This window comes from Eurytemora carolleeae, unplaced genomic scaffold, assembly GCF_000591075.1.
Source record: "Eurytemora carolleeae unplaced genomic scaffold, Eaff_2.0 scaffold1284, whole genome shotgun sequence".
In the NCBI taxonomy this organism is placed as follows: Eukaryota; Metazoa; Arthropoda; class Copepoda; order Calanoida; family Temoridae; genus Eurytemora; species Eurytemora carolleeae.
Window position 1 is genome coordinate 26836 of NW_019397191.1, and position 18196 is coordinate 45031.

An 18196-nucleotide genomic window follows, 5' to 3' on the forward strand; every position below is an offset into this window, starting at 1 on the left:
TTTAATGATTTATAGGAAGTCTTACTAGGATGCATCACGTTAATTAAATTCAATTAATAATTTATAATATATATACAACAAAAGATTAGAATGGGAATAGCGGAGGGTGGGGTGGATTCCAAGAATAATTTGCTCTTATAGTTCTTATTTATTAATTAAATTTTTAAAAAACTCTTCATGAAGAAATACGAATTATATAAAACGCCCCTATCCCTCTGTCTTGTATATCAAATTTATGCCCCTTCAATGATAAATGTACTCAGTGAACTTTATAACGTACAAAATCGTACTCTCTATAGACAGCTGTACAGTGAGTACAGTAATGCAGGTTTTGGGTTCAAACTTTTCGAAATTCAACCAGCTCGAGCAGTCCAGTTGTGGTATGCATTACGCAGTAGTTGAACTGTAAAATTTGCTGCCCATATCAATTTATGGTGCTCGCCTTTAGATGTACATAGAAATAAACGTTAATCGGTGATTCCCTAGTATACGGTTTTTGGAACCCCCCCCCCCCCCCCGCGGCCCCTCCTATCAATTTCCACATATTTTTATCGATATTTAGGTAGTTTTAAAAAATACGCACATGGATAAAGTTGGTCTTGTGGCCGCAGCGCTCGGCCCAGAAAGTTTCTGAACCTAACCAAATCCAAAATATATACTGTTTTTTTTAAAGATTGTTGAAATTGAAGGTCTGTCCTGGCCGCGGCGTACAGCCCCCTAGCCTGTCCTAGCTGCAGCACTCGGCTCAGAAATTGTCCTTACCTAACCATAACCCTGAAATAATACATAATGAATTATTTTTTATGTTTATAGTTTTAATTTACAAAATTGCTACTAGGACGGACCCCGTTAACCAATCAAAATCAAAGCTGCCTATCTAATTCATAACCAACGAAATTCTATACTAACTTTTTGGTAAATGAGGGGTAGGGGGAATGTCATCATCAGCCCCCCTCTCTATATGAATATGGGCATGGCAACTTATATTTTCAGTTTAACAGGAATTAAACCGGCGGTGTTTTAATTCAATACCATAGACTAAACTTTTTTCCCTCTAAAATTCATATATATATATCTATTTGACAAATGGCCATTTAAACTAAATACATGTTTAACAAAATTGGGTAAATAATTTTAGAGTTAGAACAGAGGGTGGGTGATTTCCCCTAGAAAATTTCCCTGTATAATTTCAGGAGAAATGTCTATGGTGAGTAGGATTAGACGACGAAGCACAAAAGATATTCCTGCAGGTTCCCCACTACTTGAACAATCTCAATTCCTGGAGGTGAACACTGAACATATACATATATAAATATACTAGCCTATATACCCAGCGTTGCCCAGCTGGTACTGTAGTTACTTCATCCGTTTACCCGCACTAATTCATAAATTACGATTTTAGCTATTTTTTCCTCTTTAAGTCTACTATACGTTAAGTTCGTTGGAATCTCAAAGCAAGCCAAGAAAATTCCCGTGGTTCTCCCGAGCTTCCCAATCGAAATTTTAGACAAATCCAGGGGTTCATGAGTTATGATCGGACATTCAAACAAAACATCAAACAGAGATTACTACTTTATATATATAGATATATAAAAATATATTTATATATAAGTTTACACACGCATTTTGCCTCGTCAACTCGTCATATGATCAGTATACATGACTGGTTGGTACTTTTTAAAAAGAAAATTTTTTAAGGTCATCTTCCAGTTTTATTGGATCTTCGGTTGTTTTTCCCCTTAGTTAAAAAATTACTTAATTGACCCTTTGTTTAGGTTCCAAACTCTGGCCGAAGGCAAGGTTCTGGTTCTCAAGGTAGCAAGGGAAGCAGAGGGAGCAGAAATACAGTTTATGGTTCCACGGCGGGTTCCTCGAAATATCATTCAGTTTCTTCGGTCCATGGAGTTCCATCCCAGGAACTTCATCCAGGCAGACGAAGTTCCATTGGTAGACAAGGTTCCATTGGTCCACAGGGTTCCATTGGGAGACAAGGTTCCATTGGTCCACAGGGTTCCATTGGGAGACAAGGTTCCATTGGTCCAGAGGGTTCCATTGGGAGACAAGATTCTATTGGGAGTGGTGGAGGCTCTCAGCATGATTCATATAGGTTAGAGTTATAGGTTATGTTAGGGGGGGGGGATGATTTTACAAAACTGTCTTTAACATAATATGATGTTTACTCATGCAATTCAGAGTAAAATTTATTTGAATTTGATTAAAAATATTTTGATGCGGATCCGATTTCTTTAAGATTTACTGACCTGTTCAACAAAGAAGAATTATCAAAACGTTTTTCTTCTTTATTTTGCTTATATTTATGCTAATACTTAATGAACCATGCAGAAATGATGAATTTTTTGATAGCTTAACTTTTTTTAACAGTTCATTAGATTTGGGTTTTTGAAGCAAACAGTTTTTTAGCATTTGGTTGATATTTTGCCTCTTGGATCTGGATCCGTGGATCCGCATATTTTTGCAGATCCGGATCCAGGTAGCCAAAATGTTGCCAATCCAAAGGTTCCCAATCCGAATTCGGATTTAAGCACTGATCTTCGAACTTTATCTATTAAACAATGAGGGATTGGTTTTCTATCTTGAATAGAGTTCTAACAAGTTGATTCATTGCTTCTGCAGCAAAAATTGGCAAATCAATGTACAGAGAATCAACCGCGATAAAAAATCAATGTTCAGACAAAAAAACAAAGATATCATTCACTCATGATAAGAATAAGTTTAAAGTATAATACCATTGTGAATTGTACATGCTTTCTATAAATGGGGGTTCATCAATAAAATAGATCCATAGACTATAAGCATGATTTTATTTGGCCCTCCATGCAGAGGTGGCAATGACCTATTTTTAACGGCACCCTTTAAAGCTTTGTCTGATCAAGTATGAATTAGAAATTTAGAACTGCATGTATTTGATTTTGAAAACTGTTTAATCACATTTGTGGTTTCTCTTCAGAAGGGACTTGCGCATTTCTTCCTTATCAGAATTAGTTACTATCAGAATTTAACACATTGTCTAAGCCGGAAAACCGACGTTATCTTCCATATTTTAGATCAGATTAAATTTTCAAGGATTATTTGTAAATCTGGCAATATAAATCTTTGCATGGAGGGTCACTAAAATTACGCTTCAAGTTCCTTTAAGGCAGTCTGTAAATTTTATCTCTTTAATAATTCTTAAACAAGAAAAAATTCCAGGAATAGCATAGGATCCATTTCATTTTGATGCGGATCCGGATCCAGGATCCGCCCTGGATAAAAATGTATCTGGTTTTCTGATTTATTGTTTTTTTTAACATATTACAAATTTTTAAACGTTTTCTTCTTCTTTTTCGCTTATTATTTTGCTAAACCGTTTCAGAAATTTGGAATTTTTAAAATCTGTCATTAGTTAACAGTTCTGATTTGTGTTTTGAGAGCAACATCTTTGGTTTTTGGTTTATATTTTGCCCCTGATCCGAATCCGCGGATCCGCATATTTTTGCTGATCAGGATTCTTAGCACTGATTCCAGGATGGAGGCTGAAGATGGTCCCAGAGAAGAGGGAATTCCAAGAAACAACACAACTAGGAACAGAACTGCATGTGCAGGTCAAGATTATTTTTCATGCCGACATTGAGCTTGTCCTCTGCCTGGTGGTCCACACTTTGACCCTTGAGGTCAGCCACCAGTGACGCTCGTGATGCCCCGCTACTTCAAATGGAAGTGATGCGCTGAGATGGGCTCTAACCTGACCTTTCTCAGAATTGACAGGGGGATTGTTTTGTTTGTTTATGTTATATATATATTCTTGATAAATTAATCTTCTTCCCCCTATAATTAATGAAAGTTTTTCAGGGGGGGGGGAAGGGATAATCGAAGTTTTGAGTAAAATGAATTAAAAAGGGGGAAATTCTTTCATTTCTCTTTCTTATATCTTTGAATAAACTCCCCCTTCCCCTCCCCCACTCCATGAGCTAGGGATTTATTTACTGACACTTTTTGGCATTATCTTGATCATTTGTTGATATTTTTTTCTTCAGGAATCCTTGTTTTTGCAGTCATCATTATCATTGGATTTATCATCATTGGCGTGAAGGTACCTTTTATAAATCATGAAGTTATGAATCAACAACTCAAATTTAGTTAGAAAATTATCATTTTTTAAAACTTTTTTCACAAGAAATTACACCCTGATTGAAAGTTTAAAGAGGGTAGTTAAAACTTATATGATACAGTTTCTTACAAATTGCTTAATACATATTTTTGGGGAAAATATTTTAAAATGTTAAAAATATTTATTCGGACTAATTTAGTTTCAAGAGTCTAACTTGGTTGGAGAAGCTAAAGATGAAAAACTCTCTGGTGCAGGTAGCTCTTTTCCTGTATCATCAAATATTAATATTAAAAAGAATGATTCCATATTCTCCATCTTGATTAGAAAGCAAACTCAGAGCGTTGAAGTTTTTATGTTCGCATATTGTATTTACCAAAGGCGGTAAATCATAATATTTAAAGAGGTAAAAGAAGGAACTTAGGAACTAACATTTCATTCAACTTCAATATATTTTAATTTTGAGCGGAATGCAAAGATCATATTCAAATATATTTTTTTTGCACGAACTTTACTAACTGACATTTAAGTAAGCTTTCAACCTTCCCCTTCAGTTTGTTTATATTGCTCCCAGAGAATCATGTACAGAGTACAGTTTGCGTACACATGGGCTGCCTATAGTGTAGTTCTCTGGGATAGGTGGAAGGGGCCCAAAACTTTAGACTGGGTATTGTTATGAAAATCAGTTTTGAAACCTGGGTTTCGCGAATGGGGTAGGGCAGTTTTGTGGAAATAGATATTTTTTGATGAAATATTATTTTATTTAGTTTCTTCATATTCTCCATTTTTTTATTTTTTAAATCAAAATCTACACAAATGTTAAGACCCCTAAAAGGAAACTTGGGAGTTACGTTCAACGATACTCTTTAAAATTTTGGACTATTTACCGATTGTTGGACGATTTCTAGTTTCTGCAACACCAAGGTCACCACGTTTTTACCAATTTGTTCATTTCAGAGAATTTGTCTGGCGTATTTGGTGAAACAACTTTGAACTTAGTGACAACAACGGATTCTCCACTTACAACAACTGAAAATGCTAAATCTGCTTCATCTTGGGTTAGTGATTCTTCAGGAACATTTTGGCACAAAGTTGAAGGTAAAGAAGACTCTGACGTTGTCAATGACCCGAAGGAAGCTAATGATGATGATATTAAAGCAACTAAAGCTGCAAGGATATCTGATGGACCCTCTAAGGATCAAACTGAAACTTCCGCTTATCCGCTTCCAAAGGTTTGTTGTTAAAGGGAATGTAAGTGTCGGTGTAATTTAAAGTGAAACTCGATGCAAAGATGGCTATGTCCGATTTACAATGGTACCCTTCAAAGCTTGGAGGTTCACTTGAAATTACGCTTACAGTCCCTTTAAGAATTTTAAAATTCCAAAGAGAAAGCAATTTAAAATCATTTCTGTGAGGAACTGGCGACTTAATCATAAGTGACCCTAAATTTAAAAAGTTAATTCCTGTTTTACAACAAACCCTAAACTCTTCTGAGCTAAAATAAAAACTTGTTCATCTTGATAAATTCCGTCAATTTCCGTCCTCGTCTCTGTGTAAGAAATCTGCTAGCCTTTATATTGGATAAACCAGAATTTTAAAAGTGATCAATTTTCAGATAAAAACGAGAATATCTCATTTTTGCTCAGACTTCACAATTTAAAGCACAAGTTCAGTAGTGTCAAATTGTCAAATAATGTGTTTATTGTTAAGAATTTGGATGCTGTGAATGTGTGTATCCAGTTGAAGAATATCCTCCTTAGCTCTGTCAGTGTTACTAATAGAGCCATCGTTGAGCAATTCGACTGCTCATCACTAAAAGGTGATAAATTAAAAAAAATTTTATTTTTTTATTTCTGACATAATTACTTTAGAATTTCTTTATACAAGAGAAGTCGAAAAGTCCACTTTAAAAAATATGTAAACCAAGAAATTGGTAAAATTAAATTTGCAAGGAGCTCATTTTTAATTTATGAAAAATGATTTGATTGCACTTTAAACAATTCTTGATTCATTTAAAAATAATGCTTCACCATCTTTCTTGGAACCTTTTTTTCCTAGGGTTTTGAAATTAAAGAGGAAAACGTGGAAATTAATAATTGTATTTCAACATTATTTGTTTAAATTGTGTAGTAAATTCTAATTCTAGAAGGATGATCATACATTAACAATAATAAATTTGATGGTGGTTTGGACCATTCATTTTGATGCATATACATATTTTTTTATGCAAATCCCTTTCTTTCACACAAATTTTCTTTTTTGTTATCGCTATTTTATGTTGTTGATATACTATTTAATGATTTATAGGAAGTTTTACTGATCATGTATATTATTGTTTAGAACTAAATATGTGTGTTTGTTGCGGTTTTGTCTGATCCGGATCCTTAACACTGATTTATGGCTTGAAGTTAAAAAATTCTATTTAGGAAATGTTGTCCCCTCGGGTGCTGGTTCTAAAGCCTTTCTTGATGTAAGTTAACAATATCAACATTAGAATTGAAGTTAAAAACAACTTTCAGGAATGTATGGTTTATGTTGTTAAAGGTATTTTTAAATAGATAAAAAATCTTAGATGCATGAATTACACTGAGAAAAAATCCTCATATTTTGTTCAAATACAAAGTTTCCTCAATCTTAATTACAAAGAAAATGTTATTAATTATTATAATGATTCAGTTGATGCAGTCTAGTGAGGATATTAAGTCCCTCCTAGAAGCCCAGGGAGTTCTTGACAAATCATCAATTCTCAACCTTTACTTTGCCAACCTCATCTCAGGTAGATTTATAATTAGTCAGACAAATTACAAAGTTTTGTAAAAGGATTTTAGGTAATAGTTAAAATCTTGTTTTTTGTGGATCCTTAAAGCTACACATTCTTTAAAGGGGTATTAACAGCCTGGGTGTTTGTTTTAAAAAAGGCATTGTGATTTTTTATTCAACAACTTTCGGTATAAAAAACTTCATAAAATTAAAGGAATAGGATTAAAAAATAAAATAAATGACGAAAAGTAGACTAAATTAAAATAATTTATAACAATTTTTTGTCATGAAAAAGACAAATATGTGACAAATGATTTAGATTATAGTAACCAAAGATTCAGCTATATCAAAACAACATTTTTGGCCCTAAATTATGTTATTTTGAGAAAACCAGAACCTTAAAAAAAAGGTTAAACATAAAAAATATCTTGACTGTTAAGTATTAATTTTGGAATTGTTAAAGGGAAGGTTGGAACCAGCTTTAAGGATGTAAAAGCGGCTCTTGAAGGCGTAAATAATGTAGCTCTGGGAGGAACAAGCATTCCTGAAGTTCTAGTGCAACAGGTAGGATGCAATGCCATTATCCTTAGTTCTTGTGGTAAATATTCTCTTAGTTAACAATACATATGCAGCTTCTATATTAAACAACCTAAGCTCACACGGACAATCATTACTAATATTCTCAATTCTATTTTTTTTCTTCAGGAAACTGATTGTTGAATCATCATTACTCTTCTTCAGACAATTTAACTTCAGGAAATTGATCCATTGCCTTTTCAAATCATCACTGCTCTTCTCCAGACAACATTTTTCAGGAAATTGATCCATTGCCTCCTCAAATCGTCACTGCTCTTTTCCATACTAATATTTTCAGGAGATTGATCCATTGCCTCGTCAAATCATCTGCTCTTCTCCAGACAACATTTTCTCAGGAAATTGATCCACTGCCTCGTCAAGTCAGCATTGCTCGTTTCTAAATAATATTTTCAGGAAATTGATGCATTGTCTCGTCAAATTATCACTGCTCCTCTCCAGACACTTTTTTCAGGAAATTGATCCATTGCTTCGTCTAGTCATTATTGCTATTTTCTATATAATATTTTTAGGAAATTGATCCATTAAGCCTAGTCAGTATTCAAGTCATCATTTCTCTTTTCTATAAAATATTTAAAGAAACTGATACATTGCCTAGTCAAATCATGACTGCTTTTTTCCAAACTAAAATTTTTAGGAAATTGATCCATTGCATCGTCTAATCATTACTGCTCTTTTCCACACTAATATGTTCAGGAAATAGTTCCATTGCCTCGTCAAATCGTCACTGCTATTTTCCATACTAATTATTTTTAGGAAATTGATTTATTGCCTCGTAAAATCATCACTGGTCTTTTCCATACTAATTATTTTCAGGAGATTGATCCATTGCCACGTCAAATCATCATTGCTCTTCTCCATACTAATGCTAGTGAAGCTTCTAAGCACAGAGATCCTTCTTCAGAAGATCTATCCTGGGATGATCAACTATCAAGTGAGAATGTTTTTCAAACAGTTGATTTGTTTATTGTTTTCAAAGGATTTGAATTTGCAGCATCATTTATAATTTCTCTTCTGAAATAATTGGTTCATTCGTGGGCCAGGTCACTATCATAGCCGTAATGATCACCTATTGAATCTCTAAAATGTTTATATCCCAAAGAGCAAAGTTAAACTCACTTTATTTTTATTTCAGATTCTGATAGAAGATCTGGAGGAAAAATTGTTTACTGTGATCCACAGAGAGAGCTAAGGAGTAGGGATAAAACTCAATGCTATCCAGTTGAGAAACATTGTGACTTCAAGGTATAGTATTTACACTAGGTGTCAAGTATCAGTTATCCTGGTTTCCCTGTTTTCAAAACCCAGTACTCCTGGTTTCCCTGGTTTCTTGTCCTAGTTATCCTGGTTTCCCTGGTTTTAAGCTCTAGTTATCCTGGGTTGCCTGGCTTAAAGTCCCAGTTATCCTTGTTTCCCTGGTTTCAAGTCCCAGTTATCCTGGTTTCACTGGTTTCAAGCTCCAGTTATCCTGGGTTCCCTGGTTTCACGCCCCAGTTATGCTGGATTTCCTGGTTTCAAGTCCCCAGTTATCTTTGTTTCTCTGGTTTCAAGTCCCCAGTTATCCTGGTTTCCCTGGTTTAAAGTACCAGTTATCCTGTTTTCCCTGGTTTCGATTCCCAGTTATCTTGGTTCCCTGGTTTCAAGTCCCAGTTATCCTGGTTTCAAGTCCTAGTTATCCTGGTTTCCCTGTTTTTAAAACCCAGTACTCCTGGTTTCCCTGGTTTCGTGTCCTAGTTATCCTGGTTTCCCTGGTTTTAAGCTCTAGTTATCCTGGTTTCCCTGGTTGCAAGCCCCAGTTATCGTGGATTCCCTGGTTTAAAGTCCCAGTTATCCTGGTTTCAATTCAAATTGATTCTGCTTTTTTTTGACCCCCTAATTAGCTCCAACGGCATAATATTTGTTTCAATTTTAATCCTTTCTTATGATCCAAATTTACTGTATTGTATCTTTATCTTGATAAGGTGGATTGTGACGACTTTTCTGATGAAGATAGTTGCTCGTGTACCGACCGTCTAATTGATGCTAGGTAATCAAAACCTCGTTTATTCTATTATATTTTCTCAATGCTACTTTTCACATACTAAACCAATTTAAATGATTCAGTTTTTAGTTACAGCCATAGACCGCCCAATATAATTTTGTGACACCAGGAGGGGTATTTAAACCTTTTAAGGAATTGGTATAAGCAATACTTTTATTCAAGTGACCCTCCTTGCAAACTTAGATGGCAATGTCCGATTGACAACGATACCCTTAAAACCTTTATCTGAAAAATAATGTTCAGCATGTTTTCCTGCAGTAGAAATGCGCATATCACTTTTTAAGAAAACACCAATTGTAAATGAACAGTTTTCAAAAGGTTAACATTCACATATAATTCATACTTGATCAAACAAAGCTTTTTAGGGAACAGTTCAGGCCTGATCGGCAAATTCAGGAATTTATCCAAGATTTTTTTCTGTCGGGGGGGGGGGGGAATGCCCAGCAAATATTGGGGCCAAAAAATCCCCTGAAAATCATAGATTGTACCGATCCAGGGGACCCTTCCCTCCCTCTCCTGAATACGCCTTGGTACTGTTGTAAATCAGACATTGCCTGACATCTTTGCTTGGAGAAGGGTCACTTGAAATTACGCTTAAAGTCCCTTAAATATTTTGTTAGGTTCTGTGATGGGTATGCAGACTGTAGGTTTGGAGAAGATGAAGAGATCTGTGGTTGTCCACTAGATAAATCATTCTTCTGTAGGCCAGAGGAAATATCAGGGGATCCAGAGTGTATTAATCGGGTAAGACATCATTTGGATTAGTCCTCCCCCCCCCGTCCTGAAAAAAAGTTTTATCTCGTGATTTTTAAAATTTGATTTATAGATTTTTTCAATTACCACTCATCAATGCTTGTTCCTTACTATATTAGGCCAGGTTGAAATAGATGAACAGTCGAGGAGGCTATCCTTTTTAGAAGGGTGGGGAGGGGGGGTCCATATTACAATTGTAAAACATCATCTAAATTGCCTTTAATTATGTTTGAATTCTGTTATTGATAGGCAATACAATTTTACATCGGACACCTGTATAGGCAAAAAACGAACCATTAACAATCATTTTTGGATCATTTTACAGTTTTTAGGTATTTTAGATATTTCAAAGTTTAAGAGGAAACAGTTTAAAAAAAAGTTTTATTAATTTTTTTAAAACCAACCATAATGAGGCACAACAGTAAAGTTGAAACCCATATAAAAATCCAATTTTATAAATTGACTTTACACCATACAGGAGCTTGCTTGTGATGGTGTGACTGATTGTTCCAATGGAAGGGATGAGGATGGATGTTTATCAATCTACCCAGAGAACACAGATATTCGGAATTTTAAACCGGCATATTCAGACCTCACAGGTTGGTCGGAATATCTAACAATTACTGACAATTTTGATTTTTGGGGTGGGCTGTTAATAGATCACAAAGAAATGGCCTTATTTATGACTAGGTTTGATCTTAAAGCCCTCCCCCTCCCCACCCTCCACCCAAGACTGCTGGGGGATAGACTACTCTTCCCTTGACTTTGTTTCAAGTTTGTAAATACAATGGGATCCTTTGGAATAGGAAAGCTTGGCACTGCACAATTGCTGCGTTTCATTTTCATTGGACAATTTTGAGACTTAACGTCGTCTTCCTATTCTTCAATTGTTACAGATTTTATAGAAATTTCTGTCTTTTATCAGGAATTCTGAGTATACGGTCTGGAAATGAATACAAATACCTGGCTCTCACAGAATCTGATTCCACAGGACTACAAAATCTTGGAGATAGGGTAAGTTTACTTATTGTTCTAATAACTTCATTTTAACGACTTGTTAACTCTTAAGGCCTGCTTGAGTTTAAAGTATATGTAGGAAAAACTTGAAGTTTTATCCACACGGTACATCAAACTGTTAAGTACGTCAAATACCAATGTTATTAATATTTAAGTTTCAAGGATTTCAAGAGACTGGTGAAATTTAATCGTAAAGAATGGTAGAAAATTGGGTAACAATCAACCCTGAAACTTCAAAGAAAAAATGTCCAGTTAATTCGACATTTTTGCATTTTTTCGTATTTTTTAATCCAATAATAGTTTTGAGTACCTTAGTCCATTTATTTTGATTTGATAAAAACTATTGATGTATTTTTTACAGGCGTGTGCAGGTTTCAAAGAGCTTGATGTGGCTTCAGTTACTGTTGTAAAATCTTTCGTAGACCCAATTTATGTGGTTTCTCTTACTAATTTTCCAAAACCAAACGAAAGGTGATAAAAGAATTTTTCCATTATTTTCAAATTTTATCGAATAAGACGACATTTATAAATTTTTCGTTTCACTTCATGTTTTCTAATGTTACAGGCTCAGAGTAGGAGCTGCAAAAGGTTCTGAAACCGGTTTTAACCTTGTAAAAGTTGAATGCAAACTTCTATCTTGCAGTGATCAAGTCACCAGAGTTAAAAGGTATTAAATGTTTAAGATTTTGCCAAGAACTAATCATGTAATAAATATCAGGTCACATGATATTCTATAAACTTCCAGTACATTGTACATTATTAATGTGCTGTTATACATAACATGATTGCCTTAATCATGTGATAAAGATAACGACGTAGGAATTGTAATTACTCTATAAACTTTAGCTTGTAACATATAAACCTTTAAACTGGTTCTAACTATAGCTAGTAAGAACCAGAACTCCGATTTGATTACAGTGTGGAGTAATTGTATCCGGAGTATTCGGGTAAAAATCCTACCTCTTTGGGTAGAGATCGACTAAAGGGCTTGTAGATAACCAGTATCTTGTGTCCTTGTATGACATTTAGAGTGGAAGTAATAGCTTGTTGATAGTTAAGCTTGTGTCCCTGTGTGGCATTTAGAGAGGAAGTAATAGCTTGTTGATAGTTAAGCTTGTGTCCCTGTGTGGCATTTAGAGCGGAAGTAATAGCTTGTTGATAACTAAGTTTGTGTCTCTGTGTGGCATTTGGAGTGGCAGTAATTGCTTGTTGATATCTACTCTTGTGTCCTTTTGTGGCATTTAGAGTCGAAGTAGTAGCTTGTTGATAGCTAAGTTTGTGTCTCTGTGTGGCATTTGGAGTGGCAGTAATTGCTTGTTGATAGCTACTCTTGTGTCCTTTTGTGGCATTTAGAGTGGAAGTAGTAGCTTGTTGATAATTAAGCGTGTGTCCCTGTGTGCCATTTAGAGTGGAAGTAATAGCTTGTTGATAGCTAAGCGTGTGTCCCTTTGTGGCATTTAGAGCGGAAGTAATAGCTTGTTGATAGCAGAGCGGAAGTAAAAGCTTGTTGATAGCTTAGCTTTTGTTCCTTTGTGGCATTTAGAGCGGAAGTAATAGCTTGTTGATAGCAATACTTGTGTCCCTGTGTGGAATTTAGGGCTAGGTGGGCTGCGTTCTTTTTGATTTGGATAGTGGACTGGTTGAACCTAGAATAATGTGGGACAAACTTTTAGAGTACGACTTTTACTACAATCATAGATTCAAAGGAACTACTAAAGATTCAACACATTTAAATGAAAAAACTTGAATTTAGAAGATTAAACCGTTATTTTTCATCTTAAAATCTTGCTAGTCTTTTAGAAATCTATCAACAGCTTTCTTAATAAGAACAGACTTCAATATAACTTAAATTCTAATTTTTAAAAATATTTTAGAATATTTAGGGCTCATGAAATGAATGAAACGTCCTTTTTTCTTCCATCCAAAGAGATCGCTGAGATGGTTGAGAGTGGAGAACTGGGCATGCGTAAGTTTTCTAGGGTTTAGTTTCAAATACATTTTACCGATCAAGTTAAACATTGAAATATCTTATTTTATGTTAAAAATGTCAGAAATGTCCTGGTAATAAAAAGCTCATCTGTTAAATGTCAACGTTTCAGCTGTGAGTTCTGAGCCAAAGATAGTTGGAGGAATTATCTCCTATATTGATGAGCTACCTGCCACTATAGCTATTTATAGGTAAGATGATAGTTGGAGGAATTATCTCCTATATTGATGAGCTACCTGCCACTATAGCTATCTACAGGTAAGATGATAGTCAGTGGAATTATCTCCTATATTGATGAGCAACATGACACTAGCTATCTATAGGTAAGATTATAGTTGTTGGAATTATCTCCTATATTGATGAGCTACCTGCCACTACAGCTATCTATAGGTAAGATGATAGTTGGAGGAATTATCTCCTATATTTATGAGCTACCTGCCACTATAGCTATCTATAGGTAAGATGATAGTCGGTGGAATTATCTCCTATATTGATGAGCTACCTGCTACTATAGCTATCTATAGATAAGATGATAGTTGGTGGAATTATCTCCTGTATTGATGAGCTACCTGCTACTATAGCTATCTATTGGTAAGATGATAGTTGGTGGAATTATCTCCTTTATTGATGAGCTACCTGCTACTATAGCTATCTATATGTAAGATGATAGTTGGTGGAATGATCTCCTATATTGATGAGCTATCTGCTACTTTAGCTATCTATAGGTAAGATGATAGTTGGTGGAATTATCTCCTGTATTGATGAGCTACCTGCTACTATAGCTACAGGGTGGCCAAAATGTACGGATTGTACGGATTGATTTTTTTTTAACCCTAAAATTGTACGGATTGTACGGATTGCACGGATTGTACGGATTTGTTTTCAAATTGTACGGATTGTACGGATTTTATCCATTATTTCTCTTGAAACTTGTTATTGATTTAAAACTTGTTTTTGATTTAAAACTTGTTATTGACTTCAGCCTTGTTTTGGAATTAAAACTTGTTATATTGACTTCAACCTTGTTTTGGAATTTAAACTTGTTATTGACTTCAACTTTGTTTTGGAATTAAAACTTGTTATTGACTTCAACCTTGTTTTGGAATTTAAACTTGTTATTGACTTCAACCTTGTTTTGGAATTAAAACTTGCTATTGACTTCAACCTTGTTTTGGAATCAAAACTTGTTATTGACTTCTACCTTGTTGGAATCAAAACTTGGTATTGACTTCAACCTTGTTTTGGAATCAAAACTTGTTATTGACTTCAACCTTGTTTTGGAATCAAAACTTGTTATTGTCTTCAACCTAGTTTTTGAATTGAAACTTGTTATTGGCTTCAACCTTGTTTTGGAATCAAAACTTGTTATTGACTTAAACCTTGTTTTGGAATCAAAACTTGTTATTGACTTCTACCTTTTTTTAATTAAAACTTGTTATTGACTTCAATCTTGTTTTTGAATTAAAACTTGATTTATTTTTTATTAAAACTTGTTTTTTACTTTAGTATATTTTTGACTGAACTTGATTTAGTAAAACTAAATGTGATTGAAGTATAATGGAAGGAATAAAAAAGTAAATTATTTGGCTGGAGTTATCTCTCATGGAAAGGGGTGTGGAAGGTGAGTAAGTTAGAGAAAAGAACCAGAGCTAGAAACTTTTGAATGGTGGATATCGGGATTAATGCTTAATCCACTCTTTTCCTTAATCTCCAGATTAAATATTGCTTGTTCTCCTCATGAATTTAATTTCCAGATTAATTAACAAATCGGGATTAAGGATATCACATTCTAAAGTTTTCAGCTCTGAATATATAAGCTATACTTTTCCAATTCCTTCATCTTGGAAAACTGAAGGTTTACACTATTTCAATATTAAAAGTCTACGACATTAGGATGCAAAAAATAGGGGTATATAAAATTTTGAAGGGGTACAGAAAATAGAAACTTTTGAAGGTGTGGCGAGTATTCATGTTAAGTCGGAACTCGTGCTAAGTTGGCGCTGATCTTCAATGCCTGAACTTAAAATTTAAAATGCGGATTTGTGCCTTCTCAAGATTTTTCCAATACATAATTTCAGACCTTTGATTTCATTTTTTGGTTGAAAGTTTGCCTTTTACTATAACCGAAGGCAAAATGGGGTTTTTAATATTATTAGTGAAGGTTTTNTTTGGCCACCCTATAGCTATCTATTGGTAAGATGATAGTTGGTGGAATTATCTCCTATATTGATGAGCTACCTGACACTGTAGCTATCTATACGTAAGATGATAGTTGGTGGAATTATCTTCTATATTGATGAGCTATCTGGCTCTATAGCTATCTAGTATAGGTAAGATGATAGTTGGTGGAAATATCTCCTATATTGATGAGCTACCTTCTACTGCAGCTGTCAAAAGGTAAGATAATAGTTGGTGGAATTATCTCCTGTATTAATGAGCTACCTGCCATTATAGCTATCTATAGGTAAGATGATAGTTGGTGGAATTATCTCCTATATTGATGAGCTACCTTCTACTGTAGCTATCTAAAGGTAAGATAATAGTTAGTGGAATTATCTCCTGTATTGATGAGCTACCTGCCATTATAGCTATCTATAGGTAAAATGATAGTTGGTGGAATTATCTCCTATATTGATATTCTTAGTTTTACCATAGCTGAAAACTTTAGAATTTGATATCCTTAATCCCGATTTGTTAATTAATCTGGAGATTAATAACAAAAGGAGAACAAGCACTATTTAATCTGGAGATCAAGAAAAAGAGGAGATCAAGCATTGATCTCGATATCCACCATTCTAAAGTTTTCAGCTCATGTTTTTTTAGAGATATGAAAAAAGGTAGTAAATATTAACACTATTAGATGTAGGAAAAAAAGGTAGTAAAAATTAAATTAATCGAAATTGTAGAATATCTTGTCTAAAGTCTAAAAAAATCTTTATTTTTACCATCTGCATTTTCCATTTTGGTTTGTAAATTATTCTTATCCAAGTGGACCTTCTGAAAATTTATGAAAGTATGCCCCCCCCCTCCGACTTATGTCAAATACATTCTGATTTCTGGAGGTAACATTGGAAAGTTCACGTTGAATGAAAAAATATATGTATATTTTTCAGGAACTCTGAATTCATTTGCGGAGGAGCGATCATCTCTCCAAATTACATTTTAACTGCTGGTTCGTCAAAATATGTTTTTAAATCTAAAATCTACAAGACTATGTCCATTGTCTATGTTCATGAAAATCCTTGTTATGTGTGACTAATGATCCATTGTCTATGTTCATGAAAATCCTTGTTATGTGTGACTAATGATACACATAAATATAGTAATAATTTTTTTAAAATGGTTTATTGATGGTTAAGTTGTGGTACTTTTAAAAATCAATATAAATTTAATTTGATATTTTTTGATTAGGCCACTGTTTGTTTAAGTTTGAGGATAAAATGCATTACAGGTAAGAGACTAGGATTTAAAGCTTTTAAAAATGGGAATTGCAAATTTTAAGAATTTAAAACATTCATTCTATTGAGTGATTTAAACTGTTGTAGGGAGGTGCACGGATGCACGACAACGGGTAAAAAATAAATTAATCCTATGCACTGATATTTTAGGATTCGCGCTGGAATGCAAAGGAAGCAGTCCCAATCCTCCTGGGAACAATGGAGAGATATTGTGTAAGTTGTTTTTGATATTTTAGAAAATTTAATTTTTTAGAATTGTTAAATTGATTTTGGAACATAATTTAAAAACAATATTTGTTTATTCACGTGTTCATTTGAGTGTAAAATTTACAAAAGCAAGAAACTTTTGAATGAAGTAAAGTAGCTTATTATCTGGAACTTTAAAGCGGTAACTTTTGAAGTCATCTGGATACAGATTCACACATTAGAAAACAATTAAAGATATGATCGGAAATTAACCCCACACTGTGAATAAGTGATTTTGATTCAAAAGTTCCCAGCTATCGTCCAATATCTTATTATTTAGTCAAATCTTTATTTTTGTGATATAAGAATTTATTAACAACACTCAGAAGTAGGTATACCCTTACAAGCTGGGTGCCGAGAGCATGATACAACCCCCTCCCCTCTTTCGTAAATGTATCTATTTACACTTTTGCAAAATCACTAATGAAGTTATATTTAGGGAAGTAGTGGTTCATCCAATGTATGACAACATATTTCTCCGGCATGATATCTCTATTGGCAAACTAAACCATCCTCTTCACTTCAAAAAATATNTTCAGGAAGAACTTGAACTATTAATTATCTAAAGCTGTATTAGTTCAGGAACAACTTGAACTATTAATTATCTAAAGCTGTATTAGTTCAGGAACAACTTGAACTATTACTTATCTAAAGCTGTATTAGTTCAGGAACAACTTGAACTATTACTTATCTAAAGCTGCATTAGTTCAGGAACAACTTGAACTACTCTTAATCTAAAGCTGTATTAGTTCAGGAACAACTTGAACTACTACTTATCTAAAGCTGTATTAGTTCAGGAACAACTTGATTTCAATACTCAATCTAAAGCTGTGTTGCTTCAGGAACAACTTGAATTCATTACTCATTGTGTTGCTTCAGGAACAACTTGAATACATTACTTATTCTTAAGCTGTGATGGTTCCGGAACATGTTGTGTTCATGACTTATACTAAAGCTGTGTTGGTTCAGGAATATGTTGAGTTCATTACTTATTCTAAAGCTGTTACAGTTGAGGAAGATGTTGAGCTCATTACTTATTCTAAAGCTGTTACAGTTGAGGAAGATGTTGAGCTCATTACTTATTCTAAAGCTATGCTGGTTCAGGAACAACTCTAGTTCATTTCTTATTCTAAAGCTGTGTTGGTTCAGGAACATGTTGAGCCCATTACTTTCTCTAAAGTTGTGCCGGTTGAGGAACAACTTGAGTTCATTACTTATTCTAAAGCTGTGAAGGA

The 18196-nt window shown here is 34.2% G+C and overlaps 1 protein-coding gene across 1 annotated transcript; it reads left to right on the forward strand.

The window, feature by feature from the left end:
• Positions 1–1190: 1190 nt before the first annotated feature.
• LOC111712637 (uncharacterized) lies at positions 1191–17527 on the forward strand. The gene is made up of 24 exons (XM_023487315.1): positions 1191–1285; positions 1776–2107; positions 3526–3602; positions 4035–4090; positions 4308–4362; positions 5063–5337; positions 5816–5924; positions 6532–6575; positions 6782–6881; positions 7329–7429; positions 8276–8393; positions 8595–8704; positions 9421–9485; positions 10121–10244; positions 10732–10852; positions 11179–11267; positions 11632–11741; positions 11836–11937; positions 13145–13236; positions 13370–13448; positions 16371–16429; positions 16669–16708; positions 16866–16928; positions 17401–17527. Exons 1-24 carry the CDS (start codon positions 1199–1201, stop codon positions 17525–17527), a joined length of 2535 nt encoding a protein of 844 aa, XP_023343083.1. The 5' UTR covers positions 1191–1198.
• The last annotated feature ends 669 nt before the right edge of the window (positions 17528–18196 follow it).